The sequence below is a fragment of the Gorilla gorilla genome, chromosome 1, assembly GCF_029281585.2.
Source record: "Gorilla gorilla gorilla isolate KB3781 chromosome 1, NHGRI_mGorGor1-v2.1_pri, whole genome shotgun sequence".
NCBI lineage: Eukaryota > Metazoa > Chordata > Mammalia > Primates > Hominidae > Gorilla > Gorilla gorilla.
The window spans coordinates 8,099,652-8,126,847 of NC_073224.2; the positions used below are offsets into that span (position 1 = coordinate 8,099,652).

At 48.3% G+C, this 27,196-nt stretch overlaps 1 protein-coding gene across 11 annotated transcripts in view; it reads left to right on the top strand.

The window, feature by feature from the left end:
* Window positions 1–805: 805 nt before the first annotated feature.
* ZNF496 (zinc finger protein 496) overlaps window positions 806–27,196 on the top strand; it is a 34,574-nt gene continuing 8,183 nt past the window's right edge. Inside the window, exons 1-9 of one of the 11 annotated variants that reach the window (XM_004028713.5) lie at window positions 806–921; window positions 1,064–1,279; window positions 2,635–2,750; window positions 3,100–3,526; window positions 3,849–4,032; window positions 9,359–9,435; window positions 21,961–22,093; window positions 22,609–22,716; window positions 23,827–23,940. In XM_004028713.5, the coding sequence (XP_004028762.3) occupies window positions 3,137–3,526; window positions 3,849–4,032; window positions 9,359–9,435; window positions 21,961–22,093; window positions 22,609–22,716; window positions 23,827–23,940 (1,006 nt within the window). In that variant the 5' untranslated portion in view covers window positions 806–921; window positions 1,064–1,279; window positions 2,635–2,750; window positions 3,100–3,136. Of the gene's footprint in view, window positions 922–1,063; window positions 1,280–1,509; window positions 1,630–2,495; window positions 2,751–3,099; window positions 3,527–3,848; window positions 4,033–9,358; window positions 9,436–9,783; window positions 9,892–21,733; window positions 21,830–21,960; window positions 22,094–22,608; window positions 22,717–23,826; window positions 23,941–24,404; window positions 25,395–27,196 lie in introns of those variants that run through there. The other 10 variants (XM_063706997.1, XM_055380932.2, XM_055380944.2 and 7 more) reach the window with 10 other exon arrangements.

The following is a 27,196-nucleotide window of genomic DNA, read 5'->3' on the forward strand; positions in this document are numbered from 1 at the left end:
CCCGGGGACGACCCATGTAAGAATTTGGGCTATATTCAGCATAGTGCAGCGACCAGCAGCCCTGTCTCGGGGTGGGGTCCGGAGGCCCTCATTTCTGCTTGCCCCTCACTGCCACATAACCTTGGGTCAGAGTCCCTCATCCTCTCCCTCCGCCACTGTGCACAGCGGCAGCCGTGTTCACTTCAGCGAGCAACGAGCCCCGTGACCCCCACTCAGGGTCAGGACTCACCGGAGCCCCTCTGCGCAAGCCCCGAGGCTCTGAGTGGCCTCCGGATGCGCGGCCTTTCCTAACCCGGGGACTCCGCACGTGGGCGCCAGGCCCGGAAGGCGCGGATGTGAGCGCTACCTTCGGCGTCCCGCAGCGGCAGGAGGGGCTGGGCGGCCCGGGCTTCGGCTGGCGGCGGGGGAGGGTCGCAGGGGAGTCTGAAATGAGGCGGCCGACGGCGCGCGGGGCCTCCTCTCTCCGCTCCATCCCGCACCCCCATTTCCAGCTTCCATCCCCAGCCGCGACTCCCGGTCGGCCGTTCCGGGCGTCCACTGGCCCGCGTGTCCTGGGGGCGCCAGAGAAGGAGAACAGCGGAGAAAAGAGCCCCGGGCCGACCTTCCGGACCGGCGGGCCCGCGGGGAGGCCCGGGCGCGGCGACGTGGCTGACCCACAAAGCCCCCGGCCCGGCGGCCAGGCCCAGGCGCGCGCGGAGCGGGGCGGGCCGGGGGTGTCGGATGTCACCCCCAGCGCACACCTCGGCCGGGGGGCGGGGGAGCGAACCACTGAGATGCGGAGACCTCCCCAGTCCTAGAGCGGAGCAGGAAGTGTCCCAGGGGAGGGAGCCGGAGGGCTCCGGCCTTTCCTTTCCTCGGCGTCCGGCGGGCTCCCGCGGCGGCCAGGCCTGCGCCGCCCGCCAACAGGGACGCGCCGCGGCGGTGAGTGCACCCCGGCTCCCGCGGCCGGCCCCGCCCCGCCCTCCTCGGCCCGCGCCCGGCCTCCGCGGCGCCGCCTCCCGGCCCAGAGCCCAGCGCTCAGGAAGGTGCGGGCGGGGGAGAAAGCAACACCATTGTTTTTCAGGCGCCTCCATTTGCCCCCGAGCCGAGCCGTGGCTTTCCGGATGATCGGGAGACGCGGTCTGGACGGGCCGGGAAAGGAGCCGGGCGCCTGCGGAGACCCCGCCTCAGCGAGTACGCCCGGCCGGGCGGGCTGGGAGGATGAGAACGGCTGCCCTGGACTTCCGCCGCCACAGGAGGGCTTTCGGCCGGACGCCGGGAGGGAGCTCCAGGCTGTGAGGTGAGGAGCCCGGAGCCGGCGAGACGGGAGACGCGCGTGTGAGGGAGATCGAGGGCGCGGAGGGCGGGCTCCCCCTTCCCTGGCCCACAGCGACCTTCTCCTTCCCTTTCTGCCGATCCAGCTCGGTCCCTCCTCCGCGAAAGGCTGGGAGCTCGCTCCGCCCCTGCGGGGCCCTCCTCCGCCTCACTCACGTTAGTTCATTCATCAGGCATCTCCTCCGAGCCTCCGACGCGCCAGGTGCCGCCGTGACAAAGACGGACGCGGCCGTCTGGTTGGAGACGATCCGAGTGGCAGCCCGGGTGGGCGCCGGTGCTCCGGGGGGCGGACCTGAGTAGTCCTGGGCGCTGCAGGTGTGTGATGGGCGCCGCAGGGGGCCGCCGAGCAGGGCGGGCGGGGCCCACCCCGGGCTCCAGATGCCGCAGCCGCCCTGGAAGCGATCCGGTGGTGGGGAGCGCTGTAATGCGTCCAGCCCGACGCCTCCACGGCCCCCATATGGGTTTCTGTGTATGTTGTTACTTTGGAAAGCAAAGAGATTCAGGGCAGTGGGTGTTTCTGGAACCACTCAGTTGTTTCGTAGCTTTTCTGGCATCACTTGTCTTTCTGTGAAATGGGAGTGAGGCCCGAGTCCCCCTTCCCACCTTGTGAGCTGTTGGAGGTTAAGACGCGGCCACGCTGGACAACCTCGTGCAGATGGGGGAGTGGCAGGCACTGCCGGTCCTAAGGATCACAGAGGCCTGATGGCAGAGAAGGGGACTGTGAGTGTCCCCATGTGCCCTTTCACGGGCCCAGTGTTCTAAAATGGGAATCATGAAAACCAGCCAGGTATACTGGTTGCTGGTCTCTTTTGCCACCCTAGTTGTGGCAAAAGTGTCGGCTAGTTGTCTGCACACCAGCGGGGAGGTGTAGGGACCCCTGAGTCCCACCTTGGGGGTGTGGCAGCTGCAGTGTCCAGGGGTTCTTTGAGGGCTGAGCTGTGCAGTGACGGACCCACTTTTCTGTCCTGCCGAGGAAGGGCTTTGGCGGGTGTGCAGTTGCCTTCAATGTGGTTTGAAGAGGGCAAGGATAGAGAATAGGGTGGACGCGAGGTTGAAGGTCAGGGCAGAATTGGCAGAAGGCTCATAGGAAACCACTGATACTTCTAGATGCAGTGTTATTTGTCCCTGGTAGACTGCATGTAGCTGTCTCATGTGATGTTTTCCCTTGCCTCCCATTGCAGACTCTGCTGGGCAAAGCTGATTCTGGCCGGGTTGTCCATCCAGCACGCAGCACCATCAGCCCTCTGCCACCAGAAGGGTGGATTTTCCATTCCTGGATGTGCTTGAAGGCTCATCCGATGCATGTCTTTGTCGTTCCAGCCCCATTTGTAAAGGTCTTAATAACAAGAACAGTGACTTCGGCCCCGGAGCTTCAAGATAGTGGCCTGCTTGGCCTGCCCATCTCGGATCTCTCCAGGAGGACCCAGCCACTCAAGGTACCAGAGCGTCTTGATTACATCTGCATGTGGCGCTGTTGGTTTCCTGGGATGCTCAAAACAGCAGTGTCACGTTGAAATGCCACCACTTTCTCCCAGATTTCCTGTCTTGTTCATCCAGTCACACACTTACAGGAATCCACATGTAATGGTACTGATGGGGGGAGGGCATCTTTCTGTCTGTTTCATCCTGTGTTTAAAGACCAGCCACACCAACACTCCCTACCTTTCCCAGGGCTTCTCCAAAGGGCTGGTCTCTGAGGGCGTTGACAGTTTCCTTGTCACTGTCCCCCAGAAATGACCACAGGAGACCAGAACACTGAAGCCAGTGATTTCTGTTTGGAAATAGGGTCGTCTTCTGCTGCTGACCCCCATCAAATCCCATCATGCCCACAGCCCTGTGCCCCCGAGTCTTGGCTCCGAAGGAAAGTGAGGAGCCCAGGAAAATGAGGAGCCCACCTGGAGAGAACCCTAGCCCCCAGGGGGAGCTTCCCAGCCCCGAGTCCTCTCGGCGCCTCTTCCGCCGTTTCCGCTACCAGGAGGCGGCGGGCCCCCGGGAGGCCCTGCAGCGCCTCTGGGACCTGTGCGGGGGCTGGCTGCGGCCTGAGAGGCACACCAAGGAGCAGATTCTGGAGCTGCTGGTGCTGGAGCAGTTCCTGGCCATCCTGCCCCGGGAGATCCAGAGCTGGGTGCGGGCGCAGGAGCCTGAGAGCGGAGAGCAGGCTGTGGCCGCGGTGGAGGCACTGGAACGGGAGCCCGGGAGACCCTGGCAGTGGGTGAGTAGAAGAGGTGGGGCTGGGACGGGTAGAGATCTGGTACTTAGACACTTTGGCTGGGCCATGCATGCGCTGGCTGGGGAATGAGGAGTTCCATTGAGAGCCACGTACTTTGGTTAGGCCCAGACTAGAGTTTCCTAAGAAAGCCAGTTTTACTCCCTGAAGGCTCTAATTTGGGCATGATAGTGTCGTGCCCCTTTACAGCCCAGTCCAAGGCCTAAGTTGAGCCTTTGATGGTCAGCTGTGGAGTGGATGGTCACCAGGCCCAGGGAGAGATGGGACCTCTTCCCCTAGCCCTGAAAAGCTGTCTCTGGGATTGCAGCTCAAGCACTGTGAAGACCCTGTGGTGATTGATGATGGGGACAGCCCTCTGGACCAGGAGCAGGAGCAGCTGCCGGTAGAGCCCCACAGCGACCTTGCAAAGAACCAGGATGCCCAGCCCATAACCCTGGCACAGTGCCTGGGGCTCCCAAGCAGACCACCAAGCCAGCTCAGCGGGGACCCAGGTATGCAGCCCAGGGGAGTGTAGCAGGGGTGATGTGGGGAAGCGCACACCCCATACTGTGCACTGGGTGTGGTTTTTGTTAAGCTGATGGCTTTTACATCAGCAGTGTTCTTGTGTCCCCGAGGAGCTGTGAGCTGTTGTCAGGGTCTGAGTCCCTTCGTAGAGCAATTAAATGAGAACCTCATCAGGATGTTTGTCCTCTTCATGGTTCTAGATCCTCTCAGAGCTAACTCTTCTGTAGGTGGGTGTCATTGAGGTGGTGCCCTCTCATCTCTTCAAGGGTGCATCTCTGCAGGATTTGTCAGTTTGATGACAGCTGGGGACTGCCAGTGTACAGCTGGGGCCTGCTGCATGACTGGAGCATGGCCATTTCTTGTCTCTTGGAAGCTCTGTTTCCTTGGCTAAACAACTCCTGTTTACAGGAGTATTGTGATGCTGCAAAGAGATATAGAAATACTTTGGAGGACACAGGGTGGTGTCTAGTGTGTGGGACCAGAACATCAGCTAGACATAGTTTGAGTATGTATTTGAAGTACATGGTAGCTACAGGAAAGTAGTTTTTTCGTCAGATAAACTTAGATTTGAATCTTCTGGGTATGACCTGAGGCATGCTTCTAAACTCTGAAAGCCTCAGTTTCTTCCTCTGTCCAGCAGAGATAGTAATTACCTTTTTTGGGGTTTTTGGACAATTAAATGAGACACAACCTATAAAAGGTTGAGCACAAGGCCTGAGGTGCCCAAAACTTTAAGTACATATCATGGGAAACCAGCGCCCTTGGGTTGGAGGAAGTCTGGCACGTGGGTTCCTCTGGGTGGACTTGCCACGGTGCTTTATATGTACAGTGGAAAGAGAGTGTCTGGGGGGCCAGGGGGGCTTTCTTATGACTCTGGGTGGACTTGCCATAGTGCTCTATAGGTACAATGGAAAGAGAGTGTCTGGGGGGCCAGGGGAGACCTTCTTATGACTTGCAGAAGTTGTGTTTGGCATTATGATAAGCTTTTCAGTAATAAAACCAAAATGCCTATTAAATTTCTGTGTGTGGAAAAACTGTATTGACTTCTGTACAAATCACATAAACTCTTCAGCCTTTTCTTGCTTATAAATCAAGTTTGGTGTGTTGTTGGCTGCCATAACAAAGTACCACAGACTGGATGGCTTATGTAACAGAAATGTATTCTCTCACAGTTCAGGAGGCTGGAAGTCTGAAGTCAAAGTATCAGCATCCTTGGGTTCTTCTGAAGCCTCTCTCCTTGGCTTGTAGACATGCCTAATGTTAACACTAAGAGAAGTTTGCAGATAGACATTTAGAAGGAGCTAGGGGTTGGGCGTGGTGGCTCACGCCTGTAATCCCAGCACTTTGGGAGGGCAAGGCGGGCGGATCACCTGAGGTCAGGAGTTCAAGACCAGCCTGGCCAAGATGGTCAAACCCCATCTCTACTAAAAATACAAAATTAGTTGTGTGTGGTGGTGGGTGCCTATAAAATTCCAGCTTTTCGGGAGGCTGAGGCAGGAGAATCACTTGAACCTGGGAGGCAGAGATTGCAGTGAGCTGAGATCACGCCATTGCATTCCAGCCTGGGTAAAAACAGTAAAACTCCATCTCAAAACAAAACAAAAAAAAAACAAAAAAGGAGCTAGGAGGGGAAGTCTCTTATGCCACTGGCTCTCTTTGGGACCCGTAAAAACCTATGAATATCCGGCCCTGAAAGCTGACAACAAGCTTTGTGCCAGGACTCTTGATGACGGGCGGTTTTCTTTCAGGGAAAGGAAGAGGAAGATGTTTACACTAAGAGAAGTTTGCGGAGCAGGTGTAACAGACATCTTCTCTCTCTGGGTCTCTTTATGTGGTCTTTCCTTTGTGTGTGTCTGTGTCTTAATCTCCTCTTCTTATAAGTACACCAGTCCTATTGGATTAGGGCCCACCCATATGACCTGATTTTATCTTAATGACCTCTTTAAAGACCCTATCTCCAAATACTCAGTCGCATTCTGAGGTACCTAAGGGTTAGGGCTTCAACATGGGAATTTGAGAGGGCCATAACTTAGCCTGTAACAACAGGTATAAGGGAAGCAGCCAGTCGCCCACGTAATGCACGTGCAAGTAGCTTGGGTTACGCAGGAAGTGGGGAGCTGTGAGAGGCCTTCTAGTGGGGTCTGGGAAGGCATGCAGGTGGAGAGGAAGAAGTTTCAGGAACTACAGTAGCCTGTGCAGTTGCTTCTTGATAAAGTTCTGAGATAAGCCAGCAACCACAGATGGGCTTTAGGAAAACAGGGCCAGCTCTCCCATTTCCATGAGCAATTATCAATAGGCAAAGTAGGTATGATGAGAGTTAGCAATCAGGAAAACCTTAACTATTGGGACAATTCATCATTGGAATGCACTACCTATCAGAGCTGTATAGTTCCTCATCTTGAAGATCTTCCCCAAAAGCTAGATTTTGTGTAGGGTCTGCAACTCTCCGAAGTGATTCTTGAAAGGGTCCATGTATTCATTTATCGGGGCCAAAGGTAGGGTGGGACTACATATTCATATATATACATATGTCTCAGCCTCCCAAAGTGCTGGGATTACAGGCGTGAGCCACTGTGCCCGGCCAACATGACTTTAAACTTGGAGAAGGGAGGGCTAGGGATGGGAAGGAGTTAGCCAGGTTACCCAGTTAGGGGGCATCTCCATTCATATATATATGAATATCTGGGATAGCTACATATCCCAGAAGGTGGCAGGTGTGAGGAAGCAGAACTAAAATACCACCTCCTAGCCAGGCATGGTGGCTCATGCCTATAGTTCCAGCTACTCGGGGGGCCGAAGCAGGAGGATTGCTTGAGGCCAGGAGTTTGAGACCAGCCTGGGCAACATAGCGAGAACCCACCTCTAAAAAATAAAACCCCCCTCTGGGAGACGTCGGTCAAAGAGTACAAAGTTTCCGTTAGGTAAGATGAATAAATTCTGGAGATCTGTGATACAGCATGGTGAGGTTGATTAAAAATAATGCATCTTATACTTGAAAATTGCTAAGAAAGTAAATAAGAAATGTTCTCGTCACAAAAATAACATGAGGTGTAGATTTGTTAATTAGCTTAATTTAATCATTTCACAATGTATAGTTATCACATTGTACAGTTTTCGTACACAAAATACATACAATTTTTGTCAATTATAGCTTAATAAAACTGGGAGGTAAAAGTAAGTTAAATAAATATGAAGATAGAAACTTAAAATGGAACATACACACAGAAAAATACCACCTCCTCAAATCTACGCCCATCCAGCCTGAGCTTCCCCTTCAGACACAGTGAAGAGGCTGCCTTCCACTGAGACCCCTAGAATGGCACTGCCATCTGTGTGGGCTCCTGGCCCCGTCCTTTGTTCCACATAGCCACTCCTGCAGCTGCTGTTTCCTGCAGGCTTTGTATTCCAGGTCTGAAAGGCCAGGGACACTGGCCTCTGGGGTTTGCTTAGATAATGACTTAACATGTGACCTGGGGTTAACCAGTAGACTATAGCACAGCTCTCCAAGTCTTAATCTGAGAAAGGAGTACCTTTTGAAACAGAGCTCATTTTTACATGGCTGCACTGTTGGCAGGGGATGTGGCTCATGGCAGAAGCCTGAACAAGGGGTAGTTTCCAATTCCAGGAGAGAAGAGTGGCAGAGTCCCTGGTAGCCCAAAATAAGGCTGGTGAGATGGTCCCAAAGCCACACTTTACATTTTGTATGAGGGTCTTTAGGACACTGTGTCAAATGCTCTTTCAGGAGTACCTACAGTGGTAACAGTTTTTCTTTTTTGTTTAATTTCTGTCTTCAAATTGACAAAAAAAATTGTATGTATTTACAGTGTACAGTGTGATGTTTTGATATCTATACACATTGTGAAATGATTAAACCAAGCTACTTAGCTGGGCGTGGTGGCACACCTGTAGTCCCAGCTACTCAGGAGGCTGAGGTGGGAGGATCCCTTGAGCTCAGGAGTTCTGTTCCAGCCTAGGCAACCTAGTGAGACCAGTCTCTTAAAAAAAAAAAAAAATCAAGCTAATTAATATAATGCATTACCTCATATACCTATCCTTTTTCTGTGTGTGGTGAAAATACTTCAGATCTACCCTCTTAGCAATTTTCAAGTACACAGTACGTTGTTACTGCCTATAGTCACCATGTTGTGCAATAGGACTCCTGAGTTTACTCCTCTCATGTCACTGAAATTTTGTACACTTTGACCAATGTCTCCCCAGTCCCCTCATTCCCTAGCCTCTGGTAACCAGCATTCTGATCTCTGCTTCTATGAGTTCAACTTTTTTAGAGTCCACATTTAAGTGAGAACATGCAGTATTTCTTTTTGTGTCTGGCTTATTGCTCGTAGCATGTCTTTCAGGTTCATCCATGTCATCACAAATGACAGGATTTTCCTTCTTTTTTTATGGAGTTCCACAGTAATTCTGATTGCCAACAGCCCTTACTTTTTTTTTTTTTTTTCATTTGAGACAGAGCCATGTTCTGTCACCCAGGCTGGAGTGCAGTGGTGCAGCTGTGGCTCACTGCAGCCTCCATCTCTCAGGCTCAAGCAATCCTTCTGTTTCAGCTTCCCAGTTTTTTTATTTTTAATAGAGATGCGGTCTCCCTATGTTGCCCAGACTGGTCTTGAACTCCTGAGCTTAAGCAATCCTCCCACTTTGGCTCTTCAAAGAGCTAGGATTACAGGCATGAGCCACCACATCCAGATCCTAAGAGTCCTTATAGATTCCTCAACTCTACGGCTTTTTCTTTTTCTTCTTCTTCTTTTTTTTTTTTTCTTTTTCTTTTTAAGAAACAAATACTCTGTGTTGTCCATGCTGGTCTGGAACTCCTAGGCTCAAGTGATTCTCCCACCTCAGTCCCCAAAATAAGAATAGCTGAGATTACAGGCATGTACCACCACACACGGCTGAACTCCATAGAGTTTCAACCTTTATTTTCCCATAGTTTGGATAACAATGCTGAGGTCCGGGGACCTACCCGAGGTGAAAGAGTTCATTTAATTGACCGTGCCATCATGAACCCAGGCACACTCTGTTACAGCCCCCCTTGTTATATCTGGAAACAAAGTCACAGCAATCTTTGTGGTTTACAGAGTGCTTTTCATGTGCGTCATTTTGTAATCCTCATTTTACAGTTAAGAACAGAGACTGGGGTTTTATGAAAAGCACCATGAAACAGTTCCCTGTTGGTGCCTCTCTTGTAATTTTCTTTGCTACCAAAATGGAAATGAAGAGCTGCGGGAAGCTCGGAAGGTATCAGCACCAGGCCTGGCCCTGGCCCACTTTAGGACACCATTTTCTGATCTCTTTCAGTTCTGCAAGATGCTTTGCTTCTTCAGGAAGAGAATGTGCGGGACACACAGCAGGTGACCACCCTCCAGCTACCCCCGGTGAGTGGTTTCTACAGGAATCCTTGAAAATCCCGTGTTTGCCTCTGTAGGCTACAGGGCAGCTTTCTTAGGACCCCAGCCAGCTTTCTGACTGCCACACAGGATGTTCAGTCCCAGCCCAGAAAACCTAAAATAGGCAGAGTGTGAGCTTAAGAGACGCCCCATTTCTCCTCCTTTCCTGTGGTCCCAGCCGCCCACTGGGTTGACTGTCATCAGGCCACCTTCAGGAAGCTTTGTGCAGACGATAGCAGGAAACAAAGACCCGTGAGTCCCCATTGATGGGCCTCTCAGCATGTCTAAGTTCCCCTCTTGTGAAAAAGGAGATCTCTCTGCTCTTTTATTTTACAGAGAATTTTTCAATTTAATAATCATCGCAGCAATGGTTATATTTTAGAAATGTTAGGAAGTGGAGGGAAGAAAGCACAGATAATTTCAGTCCTGTCACAGATCTACGTGGTGAGTCATTCCAGAATTTCCTCGAATGTTCTCGTTCGTGTTTTTGTGTAAGACTTGCTTACTCGGGCGCTCTGAGGAGTCAGAGTCAGGGCTGGGGGCTGGTCCAGCAGGTGATCTTACTCGCCTCTCTCTAGCCCAGTTGCTGTCTTTGGTCATGTTTTCTGGCCATATCTCCTTCACTTTCCCTCCTAACACTTTCCACTGGCTGGCACGAGATTTAGTTATGACAGCATCATCCCCTCCCATGGGAACAGGATGTGTGGCTCCTGCTTTTGTTTAGTTTCTCCTTACCCAACAGAAAACTGTGAAAAACAGTAGACACTCTTATTATCATGTCTCAGCAGAATGTCGGAAGCTGAGCAGTTTGCTTTGTGCACAGTTCATTTGACATGACTTTATTTTATTTTTATTTTTAGAGACAGGGTCTTGCCTTGTCACCCAGGCTTCAATGCAGTGGCACAGTCATAGCTCACTGCAGCTCAAACTCCTGAGCTCAAGCCATCCTCCCACCTCGGTCTCCTGAGCAGCTGGGACTACAGGTGCATGCCACTACACCCAGCTAAGTTTTGTATTTCCTTGTAGAGACAGGGTCTCGCCATGTTGCCCAGGCTGGTCTTGAACTCCTGACCTCAAGTGATCCTCCCGTCTCAGCCTCCCAAAGTGCTGGGATTACAGGCGTGAGCCACTGTGCCCGGCCAGCATGACTTTAAACTTGGAGAAGGGAGGGCTAGGGATGGGAAGGAGTTAGCCAGGTTACCCAGTTAGGGGGCATCTCCATAACTTGCTTTTGCCCCACCAAAAATGTGGCACACGCCCGTTTACCCTGATGCTCAACACATACATGTCAGCATCTGCCGTGTACTGTGACCATTTCCAAACACAAAGGAGGTAAAACCAGTATTTCTTATTAAAATTTGGACCTTTAACCAGTATAACACATAAGGGGATGCTGTTAATCCAGTACCTAATGAGGTTTGGTCTTCATCTTTCAATTCCTGCAGTCCCTAGTAAATGCCTTAGCGAGCACAGTACAGAGATTTTGATAAGTCAGTACTGTTTTATTACTCTGATAGTTTCTTCCCAGTGCACTAAAAGTCACCATCATGAAGATGTTGTTTATAAGTGTTTTTTAATTTCTGTTTTTAATTGTGGTAATATACACATAGCGTAAAATTTTCCATCTTAACTGTTTTTAAGTGTGCGGTTCAGTGATGTTAAGTATATTTACGTTGTTGTACACCCAATGTGTAGAACTTTTTCATCTTCCCAAACTGAAATTCTTTATACGTTAAATAATAACTCCCCATTTACCCTTTCCCTTAGCCCCTGGCAACCTCCATTCTACTTTTAGTCCCTATTAATTTGACTATAAATACCTCATATAATTGGAATTATGCACTATTTGCCTTTTTGTGACTGTTTTATTTCATTCAGCATAATGTCCTCAAGGTTCATCTATGTTGCAGTATGTGTCGGAATTCCCTTCCGTGTTTTTTTTTCCCCCGAGATGGAGCCTTGCTCTGTCGCCCAGGCTGGAGTGCAGTGGCTCGATCTCAGCTCATCGCAACCTCCACATCCCGGGTTCAAGCAATTCTCCTGCCTCAGCCTCCCGAGTAGCTGGGATTACAGGCACCCGCAACCACGCTTGGCTAATTTTTGTATTCTTAGTAGAGACGGGGTTTCACCATGTTAGTCAGGCTCTTGAACTCGAACTCTTGACCTCGTGATCCACCTGCCTCGGCCTCCCAAAGTGCTGGGATTACAGGCGTGAGCCACCGTGCCCGCCATGAATTCCCTTCCTTTTTAAGGTTGAATAATACTCCCATGTGTGTATATATCGCCTTGTTTATCCATTCATCTGTCGATGGACATTTGCATTGCTTCCACATTTTGGCTTTTGTGAATAATGCTGCTACGAACATGGTACACGTGAAGTTTTGTTTTTCTTTTTAAATTAACCTTCTCATTTTTACGTAATTGTAGATTCACATGCCATTGTAAGAAATAACACAGAGAGATCCTGTGAACTTTTTAAACCCTCAATGGTAAAATATAGAGTAAAAGTCTATATTCTATAAATATAGTACAATGTCACACCCAGGGTATTGACATTGATACATGCAAGATAGAGAACAGGTGCTTCACCAGAAGGATACCTCCTGTTACCTAATGTCCACACTCATTTCTTTCCTACCCTAACCCTCTCTTCAGCCTCTGGCAACCACTGATCTGTTTTTCAGCTCTATGATGTCATTTCATTTCAAGAATGTTATATAAATGGATTCATATAATATGTAACCTTTGGGGATTGGCTGTTTTCATTCAGCGTAATTCTGTGGAGCTTCATTCAGGTTGTTGCGTGTGTTACTATTCCATTGCTTTTCATTGCTGAGTAGTATTCCATCACATGGAAGTCCAACAGTTCGTTTAACCATTCACTGGTTGAGGACTATCCGGGTTGTTTTGGGGTCATTATTGTATAAAGCTGCTGTAAATATTTGTGTGCAGGTTTTTATATACACATCAGTCTTCATTTCTCTGGGATAAATGCCCAGGTATGCAATCGTTGGTAAGTACAAAAGTTGGTAAGTTTTGTAAGAAAGTACTCTTACCTGATGTTAATATGGCTTTTCTTCTTTCTTTTGATTAATAATTGCATAATATATTTATTCCATCCTTTTACAGTCAACCTGTTTATATTATTATATCTGAAGTAAGTTACTTTTAGATAGTATATATTTGTTGTTTTATTTTGTTTGAGGCGGAGTCTCACTCTGTCACCCAGGCTGAAGTGCAGTGGCGCGATCTCAGCTCACTGCAACCCCCATCTCCTGGGTTCAAGCAATTCTCTTGCCTCAGCCTCCCGAGTAGCTGAGACTACAGGCGCGCACCACCAGGCCCGGCTCATTTTTGTATTTTTAGTAGAGACAGGGTTTCACCATGTTGGCCAGGCTGGTCTTGAACTTCTGACCTCACGTGATCCACCTGCTTTGTCCTCCAAAAGTGCTGGGATTACCGGTGTGAGCCACTGCACCCGGCCTAGATAGTATATATTTGGATAATGTTTTCTAATCTACTCTGCCAGTTACTGTGTTTTGATTGATGTGTGTAGACCATTTGTATTTAATGTCATTACCAACATGTTAGGGCTTAAGTCTGTCTTTCTATTTTTCTGGCTCTGTTTTTGTTTCTCTGTTTCCTTTTTCCTATTTTTCTGTGCATTACTTGAATATGTAGAATTCCATTTCGATTTACCTAGTGTGGTGTTGAGTGTATGTATATTTCTGTATAGCTTTTTTAGTGGTTATTCTAAGTATTACATTATATATACATAACTTATCTACTGAGTATCATTTTATCAGTTTGAGGGAAGTGTAGAAGCTTATTTCCTTTGTTCGGGCACTGTGGCTTGTGCCTATAATCCCAGCACTTTGAGAGGCCAAGGTGGGAGGATTGCTTGAGCCCAGGAGTTTGAGACCAGCCTGGGCAACATAGCGAAATCTTGTCTCTACAAATAATAATTCTAAAAAAATTAGCTGGGAATGGTGATGTGCTCCTATAGTGCCAGCTACTTGGGAAGCTGAGGCAGAAGGATTGCTTGAGCCCAGGGGGTTGAGGCTGCATAGTGAGCTGTGATTGCATCACTGCACTCCAGCCTGGGTGACAGAGTGAGACCCCATCAGAAAAGAAAAAGAAAGAAATATAATATACCTCCTTTTACATACCCTCATCCTTCTTCCCCTATTATAATGCAGTTGTTTAAATATTTCCTCTACGTACATTTAGAACCGCATCATAGAGTTTTGTAATTTGTGCTTCAACTGTCAAACATTATTCAGAAAACACAAAAGGAAAAAGAAAACCTATTTATTACCCATATTGTGGCTTACTGTTTTCTTTCTTCTTATGTTCCAAGGTTCCTTCTTTTTGTTTAGAGTGTTTCTTTAGCCATTCTTTTAAGATAGATCTGCTGGTGATAGACTTAATATTTTTTCCTCATCTTAGTAGGTCTTCATTTCCCCATCATTCCTGAAGGATGTTTTCACCAGATGAAAGATTCACAGTTGACAGTTTTCTTTCAGCACTTGAAAAATATTATGTTACTTCCTTCTGGCCTCCATGGCTTTTGATGAGAAATCTGCTGTCATTCAAAAACTTTTTCCCTGTAAGGAAGGTATTATTTTACTCTGGCTACCTTTAAGATTTTTTTCTTCTTTTGCCTTCAGTTTTCAGAAGTTAAATTATGCTGTGTCTTGTTATGGATTTCTTTAGATTAACCTGTTTAGAGTTTGCTCAGCTTCTTACATTTCTAGGTTTATGTCTCTTTCCAAGCTTGGGAATTCTTGAGCTAGATTTTTCTAGTACTTTTTTAGTCCCTCTCTCTTTCTCCTCTCCAGACAGCTAAGGATACAGGTTTTAGATCTCTTGTTAGAAACTGTGTAATTTAGAAAGGTACCTGAGACTCTGTTCATTTTTTTTCAGCCTGTATTCTCTCTGTTGTTCAGATTGAATAACTTTATTTTTCTGTCTTCAAGTTGACTGAGTCTTTCTTCTGTCCCCTCCTCAGCTGAGCCTATTCACTGAGCTTCTTATTTCATATTGTGGTTTGTACTGTTCACATTTCCAGTTAGTTATTTTCTGTATCTTCAGTTTCTTTGCTGAGACTTTCTGTGTCTTTACAGACACTTTCTATTTTTTCATTTGTTTGGAGTGTGCTTATAATTGTTCATTGAAGCATTTTATGACAGCTTCTTTGTCAGATAGTTCTAACGTATCTGTCACCTGAGGGTTGGCATCTATTGGTGGTTATCTTTTTTCATTCAGTTTCAGATCTTGGTATAGTGAGTGATTTTCTGCTTGCATATTTTTATATGATGAGACTCTGGACCTTAACTTCGGTGTGGCTGGTTTTGTTTGGTTGTGCAGTGTTGTTTTTGACATAGCTCCAGCAAGAGAAGGGCAGGTGGGCCACCACTTGTTATTACCTGGTGAGAGAACGTAAGGTTTCCTCCTGGATCTCCACGGGCATCAAAGTGGGGATGCTCCTCACACGCCTGAGTGGGAGTGGAGTTCCAGCTCCCTACATGGTCTCCACTGGTGGCGGGGGGGGGGGGGGGGCTTGTTCTTAGCTAGCAGGGATGGAGGTCCCAGCTCCGCATTTGGCCTTCTCTGAGACCACCCCAGCAGGGGTGTTAGGGCACCTCATTACACCTGGTGAGGGTGGAAGTCTAGGCTCCCCAGTCATTCTCTGCTGGTGTTGGTAAGAAGGGGCCACAGTTTTCTTATGTGGTATTAAGTGGAGTAGAGCAGTTATTACTTGTTTGGCTGGGCTGCCCCTGTCCAGGTCCTGTGGCTTTTGTTGGAGCTTTTTTTGGTCTGTGCCCATGGGTATTTCTTGGTAGCTGGCTCCTTCGGCTTCAAGTCAGGGGAATATGTGGTAGAAAGAAAAACCAGTGAACTTAGCACATGTTGTTCCAAGGTCCCTGGCCATTCTGCCACCCTCTCTCCACCTTTCAGAGTCTCCTGTGCTCATTTTATATGCAATGTCCAGGGTTTTCATTGTACTTAGTGGGAGGCATTAGAAAAATCTCCTCTGAAGATTTAATCTTAAATAGACATGTTTATCTATTTTGCCCATCCCTTCTCGTGAAAAATTAACAAAATGTAGGAAGTGAAAAGATACCACTCATTCCCAGTCATGTGAGAAGATTCTGCATGGTCTAGTGAACTTCCTTCTGGACTTTTCTCTGCCGATTTATTTGTGTGCCTCACAAATAAATCGATCACACATAAAAGGATCCTGCTGTAGATCAATGTCCTGTTTTTATGCTCCTCCCCAGCATGTAAGCATTGGTCCATATGGTTCTAAAAGCTCCCTGGGGATCCTGCTAAGTGGCCGTGTCAGATTCTGGAGGTGACTGGAGCACTGTCTGTCCACCCACCTGGCCCTTGGACTTGGATTTGCTTCTGTGATGCCATGACTGTCTAGTCAGTTTTCTGTCGCTTGTAACAGAATACCTGAAACTGTAATTTATAAAAAAATTAATTGACTTCTCATATTTATGGAGGCTGAGAAGATTCGGGTTGAGGGGCTCCATCTGGTGAGAGCGTTCGTGCTGGTGGGGGCTCTGTGGTGTCCCGAGGTGGGTGCAGGGCGTCACATGGCGAGGGGCTGAGTGTCCTGACACACTTGCTCCGGTCTCTCTTCCTCTGCTTACAAAGCCACCAGTTCCACTCCCATGACAACCTATTCATCACCTCGTAAAGGCCACACCTTTCAGTACTGCCACATGGGGGATCAAGTTTCCAGCACCTGAAATTTGAGGGCCACATTCAAAGTATAGCAAGTAGATCCTCAAACACCTAACCAAGGCTCAAAGGAAAAAGCAGCCAGAGCTGTTGTTAATATATACTCTCAATTTTTCCCTCAGGACCCCCACTGTGCACACACACACACACACACACACACACACACACACACACACACACACACCCCTCCCTCCCAGGAAGTCTTGTCAGAGTGATGAATTCTTTTGTATTTTTTGTCACTGGGGCAATTACCATTTTTTTCCCCATTTAAGAAACCAACATCAAGTTGTCTCCCACAGGTCCTTGTAATGAAATCCAGTGGCTTCCCGAGGCCTGTTTTGGATTCTGTGGAACAGCCTGGGAAGACAGGCTTTTCCACACTGGCCTCTTCCGAGTGGCAGATCCACTTAGGGGCTCATTCAGATACAGCCTCTGAGGCTCCACCCCGACCTACTGAGTCAGAGTTTTTACTAAGATGCCTGTGATTCATATGTACAGGCGAGAGTCCTTGTTCCAAAACCCTGACTCAAATTTAGAATTTTTGAGGTATTCTCTTTATTTTTATTTTAAACTTTTTCTTTGGAATTAATTTTAAAGTTAGGGAAGATGGCAAGAACAGTAGAGACTTCCAAATACCCTTTCCTTCACTTTCCCCGTTCTCTCTCTCTCTTCCTTACCCACTCCCACCCCCTCATTCTATTTTTCCCCAAATCTTCAGTTAGATGCAGACATTTGTGCCCCCTTATTCATGCCAAAGGAGCATATTTCCTAAACACAAGGACAATCTCTTAACCACAATACAGTTATCACGTTGAGGAAATTTCACATTAAAACAATAATGATCCAGCATCGTTGCTTCTTATTTAGTTGTCCCATCTCTTAACACTTCCTCCTTGGGTTCTCAATGTTTGTCATGCTGTGGCTAGTTTTGAAGAGTAGAATATCGTGATAGGTGATACAGCTTCCTTCCCTCAGGTGGGGTTAGACTCACAGTGGCACTCAGGCCACGCGTTTTGCAGGAGAACCACGCTGGACTGTGCACTCCCCATGCAGCACATCTGGAGGCATTGAAGGTGGGGTGTCCTGCATGGGTCACGTCAGCTGTGATCACTGGGATACATATGTACAATTGACGCATAATTATTCCATAGGTGTTTTTTTTTTTTATATTAACATCTTTTACTTTTCACCACAATGATTCCTTTAAGTGCCCTCTGCCCTCTATATTTTTGCTTTTTAAAAAAAAAAAAAAAAAAGACTAGTCAAGGCTGGGCTTGGTGGCTCACACCCATAATCCTACCACTTTGGGAGGCCAAGGTGGTTGAATCACTTGAGCTCAGGAGCTCGAGACCGGCCTGGCAACATGGTGAAACTCCATCTCTACTAAAAATACCAAAAAAAAAGTAGCTGGTCATGGTAGTGAATGCCTAGAGTCCCAGCTACTTAGGGGGCTGAGGCCCAAAAATCATTTGAACCTGGGAAGCAGCGGTTGCCGTGAGCCAAGATTGCACCACTGAACTTCAGCCTGGGCGACAGAGCAAAAACCGATCTCAAAAAAAAGAAAAAGAAAGAAAATCACTCCTTCCCAGCCGTGTCCTGGGTGCCTGGCCCCAACACCCGGGGAAACCATCTGACAGTAACTGATAGTTTTCCAGAGAGGTAGGCAGATGCAAAGCATGTTTTAAAAATTATTCTGTTCCTTTTTTGCTTGTCACATAGATACTAGTAATATAAAAGTCCTTTGAGTTACTTTTCTTTTTTCCACAAAAATTTTATTTTGTGGTCCTTTCCAATTATATAAAGGACTGCTTTATTTTCCTGGTTTCCTAGTATTATATGGATATACCATCATTTTAAAAGTGAAAATTAGGCCAGGCACCATGGCTTATACTGGTAATCCCAGCCCTATGGGAGGCTGAGGTGGGAGAACTGCTTGAGCCCAAGAATTTGAGACCAGCTTGGGTAACATAGCAAGACCTCATCTTTACAAAAATAAAAAATTAGCCAGGCGTGGTGGCTCACTCCTATAGTCCCAGCTACTTGGGAGGCTGAGCAGGAGGATTGCTTGAGCCCCAGAGGTTGAGGCTGCAGTGAGCTGTGGTTGTGCCACTGCACTCCAGCCTGGGTGACAGAGTGAGACCCTGTCTAAAACAATATAAAGATAAAAATAGAAATTAAAATCAGTTTTTTGACACATTCCCATGGTCCATGATTCAAAGTTTATGAAAAAAATCTCCCTGTTACACCTAACCCCAGAGTCCCAGGTCCCTCTTGAGAAGCAGCTAACCTTCGGAACTCCTAGACGCCCTGCACTTGGTGGCCATCCGGATTCCATCATGCACAGGTGTTTTCCTGCAACAACACGCTTTGAAGAGAATTCTTCTCAGTACAGAGAGGCCGTCATTCTTTCTGTGCGTGTAGGATCATCCCTTGTGAGGTTTCTGTAGCTTACTTAATCCGCTGTCTTGTTGATGTGTGTCAAAGTTTTCAGTATTTATTAGATCAATGCTTCAGTGAAGCAGCTTTTGTAGACTTTACGTTGCACATGTGCAACATAAACTTGAGAAATCTCTGCACAGAAGGGTGGGCATGTTGGTAACGTGCAACGTAAACTTTAGGAATCTCTGCATTGAGGGGCGAGCACGCTGGTGACCTCTGGACATTGCCCAGCAGCCCACCATAGGAGTGGTGGCTGTGCAGCCTCCCCAGCACTGAGGAGGAAGACCTGTTTCTCCACATCCTTGGCCACCCAGCCAGGTAGCTGCCATGTGGATTTTGCCAAACAAGATAGGGATGAGGTGGATCCAAGAGCAGAAATTACAAAGCAGTGTGTCCACTGGAGCCTGGACCTGGGGTAGTCGGTCTCCTTTCTGTCTCTTCTATCTGCATATGTTGCTTTGGGCTCTTCCCTCAGCCCCAGCTTCCACACCACCCCCCTCCCCTAGTGCTATGGTCTGAATGTTCTTGTGTTCCCCTCCCCACAGCTTTGACATGTTGAAATGCTAGCCCCCAAGCTGCTGGCATTAAGAGGTGGGGCACTGGGGAGATGATCAGGTTATAAGGGCAAATCCATCATACATGGATTAGTGCCCTTCTAAAAGAGGCCTCAGAGAGCAGCCTTGCCCCTTCCACCATGTGAGAACACAATGAAATGATGACCATCTATGGAGCAAGGGACTGGGCCCTCACCAGAACCCAACTATGCTGGTATCAGCTGGGGACTTCCTAGCCTCCAGAACCGTAAGACATACATTTATGTTGTTTTTGAGTCCCCAATCTGCGGTATTTTGTTAGAGCAGCCCAAATGGATTAAGACAGAAAATTGGCACCGAACATTTTGGGTGCTACTCTAACAAATACAACGTGGAAGAAGCTTGGGAACCGGGTAATGGGTAGAGGCTAGAAGAGTTTTGAAGTGCAGGTTAGAAAAAGCCTGTGTTGCCATGAACAGACAATTTTTTCTTTTTCTTTTTTTTTTTTTTTGAGATGGAGTCTTGCTCTGCCACCCAGGCAGGAGTGCAGTGGCGTGATCTCTGCTCACTGCAACCTCAGCCTCCTGAGTAGCGGAGGTTATAGACGTGCACCACCACACCTGGCTAATTTTTGTATTTTTAGTAGAGATAGGGTTTTGCCATTTTGGCTAGCTAGGCTGGTCTGGAACTCCTGACCTCAGGTGATCTGCCAGCCTCAGCCTCCCAGAGTGCTGGGATTACAAGTGTGAGCCACCGTGCCCAGCCCATGAACAGACTATTATGGGTGATTTCTAGTGAGGCTCCAAAAGAAAAGAGGAGATTTGAAATCCTCAACCAGAATGTTGGTAAAAATGTGAACAGTAAAGCTATTCTTATGAGGTCCCAGATGGAAGTGAGAAACGTGTGGTTGGCAATGGAGGAAAGGCCATCCTTCTTATAGTGGCAAATCACTTGGCTGAACTGTGCTTATGTATTAGTGTTTTGTGGAAGGTAGAACTTACAGGCCACTGCAATTGGATATTTGGCTGCAGAAATATCTAAGCAAGGTTTTGAAGGTGCAGCTTGTGAAATGTGAAAAGAGAGAAGTGATTTAAAGATGGGATTGTTACTTAAAAGGGAAGCAGAACTTAAAGATCGGGAATATTTGTCAGCCTATGTTGGTAAGAGTGAACCAGCCTGTTTAGGAGAGAAGATAAAGGTTTTGCCATTGAAACTGAGGCTAGGACTAGTCCAAGAAAATGGAAAAATGACCCCAAAGGCAATTCAGAAATCATCAGGGCTCTTCTGCCCATCACAGGCCCAGAGCGCAAGACCCGCAGCAAGCAGGGGACCACAGCAGAGAGCCCCACTTCAGCCACCCCTGAAGCCCTAGATGGTGGGGCCATCAGCGAAGTTCCAGCCCAAGAGAGCCTTGGGCTTCTGAAAGAGACAGAGCTGCCACAGAGGTGGGGCCACTGCAGAGAACCACCTCAAGGGCAGGCCCTCACCAGGGGCTGCCATGGGGCGGGACCACCAAAAGCCAGGGGCAGGGCCACCCAGGGCCTTGGGGGCTCAACTCCTGCCCAGTGAAGCTGCCACCTGTGGGTTTGGAAGGCGGGGTCACCTCCCAACACAGTGGGCCTGGGGAGCACAGCATCAAGACAAAAAGGATTATTCTCCAGATGATTCTCAAGCCGTAAATCATAATATGCTGTGACCCATAGGTTTAGGACTTGCTTGGGACCTGTTACTCCTTTTCTTTTTTTCTATTTCCCTTTTTTGGAATTGGAATGTTTATCCTGTGCCCGTCTCACCACTATGTATATGTGTGTGTGTGTCTCTGTGTGTGTGTTTTGTTTTTTTTTTAAGACGGAGTCTCACCCTGTTGCCCAGGGTGGAGTGCAGTGGCGTGATCTCAGCTCACTGCAGACTCCGCCTGCCGGGTTCAAATGATTCTCCTGCCTCAGCCTCCCAAGTAGCTGGGATTATAGGCGCTCACCACCACGCCCGGCTACTTTTTGTATTTTTGGTAGAGATGAGGTTTAACCGTGTTGGCCAGGCTGGTCTCAAACTCCTGACCTCAGGTAATCTGCCTGCCTCGGCCTCCCAAGGTGCTGGGATTACAGGTGTGAGCCACTGCGCCGGCCTCACCACTATTTGGAAGGCACGTAACTTGTTTCATTTCACAGGTTCACAGCTGGAGAGAATTTTGTGTCAGGTAGAATTGTGCCTTGAGTTTCAACCGTAACTGATTTAGATGATATTTGAATGAGATGTTGGACTCCGGACTTTTGAGTTGATGCTGGAATGAATTAAGACTTTGAGGGTTATTGGGATAGAATGAATTTGTTTGGCATGTGAAAAGGATATGAATTTGGGGGAACCAGGGGCAGAATGCTATGGTTTCAGTGTTTATATCTCCCCAAAATTTGTGTTGAAATTGTAATCCCCAAGATGATGGTATTAGGAAGTGGAGCCTTTTGGGGAGATGATCTGGTAACAAGGGCAAAGTCCTCATGAGTGGGATTAGTCACTCCTGAAAGAGGCCCCAGAGAACTCCCTTGCTCTCTCCATCATGTAAGGACACAGAAGACGCCTGTCTTTTGACCAAGAGGTGGACCCTCACTAGGCACCCAGCCTGCTGGCACCTTGATCTTGGACGTCCAGCCTCCAGAACTGTGAGGAACAGATTTCTGTTGTGTAGAAACTGCCCGTCCTACAGCGTTGTGTTGTCACAGCCTCAGTGGACTAAGACTGAGACACCTAGCTCGTCCCGGACTGAGGCATCCCTGTTCTCCTGTGCTTTCAGAGTCGGGTTTCTCCATTCAAGGACATGATTTTATGCTTCTCTGAAGAGGATTGGTCCCTTCTAGATCCTGCCCAGACTGGCTTCTATGGAGAGTTCATCATTGGGGAGGATTACGGGGTCTCAATGCCTCCAAGTAAGACTTAACTTCCCCCCACACCTCAAGACCAGGGAACTGGGCAGGGGAGTTCTCACTTGGAGTAAGAGTCAACTTCGTCCCATAGGATCAGGGAAGCGGGGCCTGCATCAGATCTCTCTGTTCACCCCCAACCTGGACAGGAGGTCATTTGCACACAGCGGCCCTACAGGCAGTGTGTCCGATTGACCATCACCTGCTGTCTCACCACATCAGGCTTATCAGAACCAAATAGAACATGTGCTGTATGTCCATTTCTCTTCCATCATTCTTACCCTTTTGTCCCTTTATGTCTGCTTTACACCCGAAAGCCTCAGAGAGACCCCCAAGCCCATAGCTCTCCCTGCGTGTGCTGCCCCCACTGCCCCTGCACTGCCAGCTCTGGCCTTTTCACTTCTCGCCCCTGATGGTGCCATGCCCGCTGGGCATCCCTCCACCTTCTCTTCTGGACCAGCCCTGGTTGCTGCAGGATCAGATTACTAATAAACATGTACCCTGTCTTTTTCTTTGAACAGACGACCTAGCTGCCCAGCCAGATCTCTCCCAGGGAGAGGAGAATGAGCCACGCGTTCCAGAGTTGCAGGATCTCCAGGGCAAAGAAGTGCCCCAGGTCTCCTACTTGGGTGAGTAATGATTCCGGAACTGAGTGGACAGAGTAGGGGGAAGGGTTGCTGGCAGCCAGAGGTGAGCCCACTCTCTGGCTTCTCTCTGCAGCCCCTAATTGCCTTCTTCATTTCCCCAGACTCTGTGTGGGTCTTGCATGTCTTGCCTTGTCCCTGACTTTTCATAGAAAGAATGGAGGATCTTAATTTTGCCAGGCATTGGGATTGTACTCCCTTGGCCAAGGACTGGGAAATAATAGGAATGTCTTTCTCCTCTGCCTGTAAGTAACATCTGGTTTGTGCTGACAATGCAGCAGCCCCTCCAGGAGTGAGGTCAGATACTCATGACAAGCCTAGTTGCGGAGGGAGTGTCTCCTAACTGGGCACCGAGCGCAGCCCTTTGAGGTGCCTCACCTGTCTAGTCTTCCCATCTGCCTGGTACAGGGGTGCAGTGAGGACACTGGGGTGTGGGGAGGTGCTGGGGCTCAGCAGCAGCAGTTTCCAGCCCTCCTTCAGGCTGTGTCGCCAGCACTTGCACCCATGATCTCCATGCCATGGTGCTTCGAAGCATCTGCTCCTTCAGGAGGAAATAGCTTTGTACAGAATCATCAGCAGCTCCACACCTCCTTCCCCTTTGGGACCTAGAGCTGGCATGAAGCAGACAAGGTTTTGACGCACCATCCCCACCTGGAACAAGCGTTCAGAGACTTGGCGTGGCACAGTAGCTCTTGTCCCATCTCTACCCTGTATGCTCTGCACAAGCTGTTTGTGCAGGATGTGCGGAGTGTGCAGGAACCTGTGGTGATGACTATAGAAAACCCACCACAGAAAGTGGGAATAAATGTGGGGCTGGGGGAGGTGCTTGTCTCTGGCCATAGAGTAGGTGGAGTAGAACCGGGATCTACGTCGATTCTGTCTAGCGTCAGAGCTCATGTTTGTGGAGTTGGCCCATTTTGCCTTCAGGTTCATTCACTCAGCAGACACTCATTGAGTGGCCACCCCCTGCCAGTCCCCAGGAGGGAGCCCAGGGCCGCCCCCAGATCGTAGCCTGGCATCTATTCGGATAGCACCTTCCCAGGTAGTGCTGTAGGTGCAAAACAAATCAATTTTTCCATTTCCTCCTCTGGAAAGACTCTCCAAGTCTCCAGCCATTCCAGGTAGAAGAAAGAAGGAAACGTGAGGAGCTGCAGGTGCCAGAGTTCCAGGCCTGCCCACAGACGGTGGTGCCTCAAAACACCTACCCAGGTAAAGAAGGGTCAGGGAGGTGTGGGTTTGTGCCTGTGTGTCTGTGTGTGCACATGTGTGTCTGTGGTGTGTCACATGAATGTATGTGTGCATGTGTGGCATGGGGGATGGTTGTGTTGAATGCATGTGTGCGTGCATACACATGTGGTATATGTGATGTGCTGCATGTGTGAGCGTGTGCATTCACGGGTGCACCTGTGTTTTGGCATGTGGGTGTGTGATGTAAATGTGCGGTGGTGACGGCATGGGACAGTTAGGAACTGAACCCCTCAGGATCCCCGCTGACCTCTGCTGTGGTGTTCTTAGCTGCTTGCCCTGATTCCGTTGTGCTGGGGTCATTCTCCAGCTCACTCCCAATCCCAGGCTCACCCTCCTTGCCTTTCCTGGGGGCCGGGGAGGGTGTGTCAAAGCAGGGTGCTGCTGTAGTGCTGTTGGTGATGCGGTGAGTGTTTTTCTTCTCTCAGCATGGAAGGCCAGCATCCTGGCACAGAATCTTGGAACTGGGATTAAAGAGCAGGTTTCTGGCGTACTGAAGCTGCACAAGACTCTTGGAAAGTATATGTTCCATTCCTGCTTTCAGAGAAATAGCCACAGTGTAGACTCTGAGTCGTCTTGGTAAAAGTCACCACTTCCAGAAGCAGAGGCTACAATACTGCCATCTTTCTCTTCTAAATACAAAACCCAAGCCTCTGATTCTTACCTGAACCCACGTGTCATTGTAGTTTTCTGCAGCTATGGAGACCAACTCACACATATTATCTCTTCTACCTGTGATGCTTTTGAAGGCAAGATTTATGCCATTTTGACCCAGCTCCATGCATCTTGTACTTGGCCCCCTTTCATGCATGGACAAAGGGGCTTTTCTAGTGTGGGAGATCTGAAAGGATGAGATCCTGCTCCACAAGCATGGATGCCCACCCCTGGTTTTCTAAGAAGCCCACCTCTGCGTGCCAAGAGTGATGCATTCATTTGGGGTCCACTTGGAGTTCAAGCGCAGGCCTGATGTTTGTGGTGCACTTTGAATCTTCTCTAGCTTCTTTCTGCCCATAGCATGTCTCTCAGCCCCATTAATATACTTTTAGAAGATGGATGGATGTTCATTTATACACAGGAGTTTTCAACTCCATTCTTCCCTTGCTGGACTCTGACACAGACTGCTCTGAAACAGCCAGAAGCCAAGGGTTGCTACTGAGAAAGGGGAGAGATGATATATTTCAAAGAGTGGGCACTGTATTTATTTTGGTAGCTCCTGCCAGCTTGCCTTCCCAAAAGGCTTTTCCCGCCAGCTGATGCCGGATAGCTGGTGATAAGGTCTGCTTCTCTATATCCATGCCCACGCAGGACACTCCCAGATGTTCAGTTTGTGCCAATCAGATAATGCTACTACATCCGCCACTGAGGTGGAATATCTTTTCTTGTTTATTGTGTTCTATGAATTGCCTAGTTAGTATTCATTTATCCTTATTTATTTATTTTTGCACTCATACTTGTTTTCTTTATGTCCTAAACATTGCACCAGGATTCAGTGATTTACATGATGACATGATTCTGTGCATTGTATCTTCATGGCACCTTCTGAGATAGGTGGCATGATGTCTCTGTATTGCAGCTGGAGCACCTGAGAGCTGAAGTCACTTGCCCAGAGTCCAGTGCTCACAAGCTGTAGGTGGTGGAGTGAAGATTTGAACTCAGGCTGGGCGCAGTAGTTCATGCCTGTAATCTCAGCACTTTGGGAGGCCGAGGCGGGCAGATCACCTGAGAGGTTAGGAGTTCAAGACCAGCCTGGCCAACATGGCGAAACCTGTCTCTACTAAGAATACAAAAATTAGCCAGGCACAGTGGCAGACACCTGTAGTCTCAGCTACTGGGGAGGCTCAGGCAGGAGAATCGCTTGAACCTGGGAGGTCAAGGCTGCAGAACTCATGACACTGCACTCCAGTCTGGACAACAGAGCGAGACTCTGTCTCAAAAAAAAAAAAAAGAAAAAAAAAACAGGCCAGGTGCAGTGGCTCACGCCTGTAATCTCAGCACATTGAGAGGCTGAGGCAGGCAGATCACCTGAGGTCAGGAGTTCAAGACCAGCCTGGCCAATATGGCGAAACCCCATCTCCACTGAAAAAATATAAAAATTAACCAGGCGTGGTGGTGGGCACCTATAATCCCAGCTGCTCGGGAGGCTGAGGCAGAGAGAATTGCTTGAACTCAGGAGGTAGAGGTTGCAGTGAGCCAAGATCACGCCACTGCGCTCCAGCCTGGGACACAGAGCAAGACTCCATCTTAAAAAAAAAAAAAAGATTTGAACTCAGGCTGTCAGGCTTCAGACCCATGGCTTTTACTCTACATTACCAAACCACGGTTTGCTTTTTCTGTGGATTCATAGAAACTGCCGTCTTTCATAGGTTCTTCTAAATACCAAATCCAAGTCTCTGATTCTTACCTGAACCCACGTGTCGTTGTAGTTTTGGGTCTGAATCCCTTGCCTCTGCTGTATTTATACATAGTTTCTTCCATTTCCCTCAACTTTGTTTGTGTGTCTTGAAGCATATAAATGTTTTGTTTTGTTTTGTTTTGTTTTTTAAAGATGGGGTCTCTTTATGTTGCCTAGACTGGTCTTGAAGTCTTGGGCTCAAGCAGTCTTTCTGCTTTGGCTTCCCAAATAGCTGGGGAGACTACAGGCGTGTGCCATCATGCCTGGCTTAAATGTTTTCTTACAGTTTTTAAATGTAGGTACACTTATTCGTCATCTTTTTGGTTTTATGCGTTGCTTAAGAAAGCTTCCCCATTCTAACTTTACAAGAATATTTTACAGTTTTTAATAATGCCTTTATCGTTTTAGTTTTTCACATCCAGCTTCCTAGTCTCCCCTGCTTTTCCCCTTAATCCCCTCAGCTCGCAGGAAGTCATTCATTCCTGGCCAGAGCATCCTTCCTGAGGTGATAGTCATGGACTTACCTGCATGCTGCATGCCTTTGCCACTCCGCCTGCAACAAGCACTTGCAGCAGCCTGGCTGCCTGCTAGCTATGTGGCCACGAGCCCTGGTCCCATCTCCACTGGCTCAATTCCCCTGAAACCCTGGGCAATTTCACTTTTCTGCCTTACATTTTTTATTTGGAAAACAGAAATAATAGTTAAAGCTGCCTTGTACAGTTATTGCTAAGGATTAAATGGTTTCATGCATATACTGGCAGTTAGACCAACAGCTCTTTTCTTTTTTTTCAGACGGAGTCTAGCTCTGTCACCCAGGTTAGAGAACAG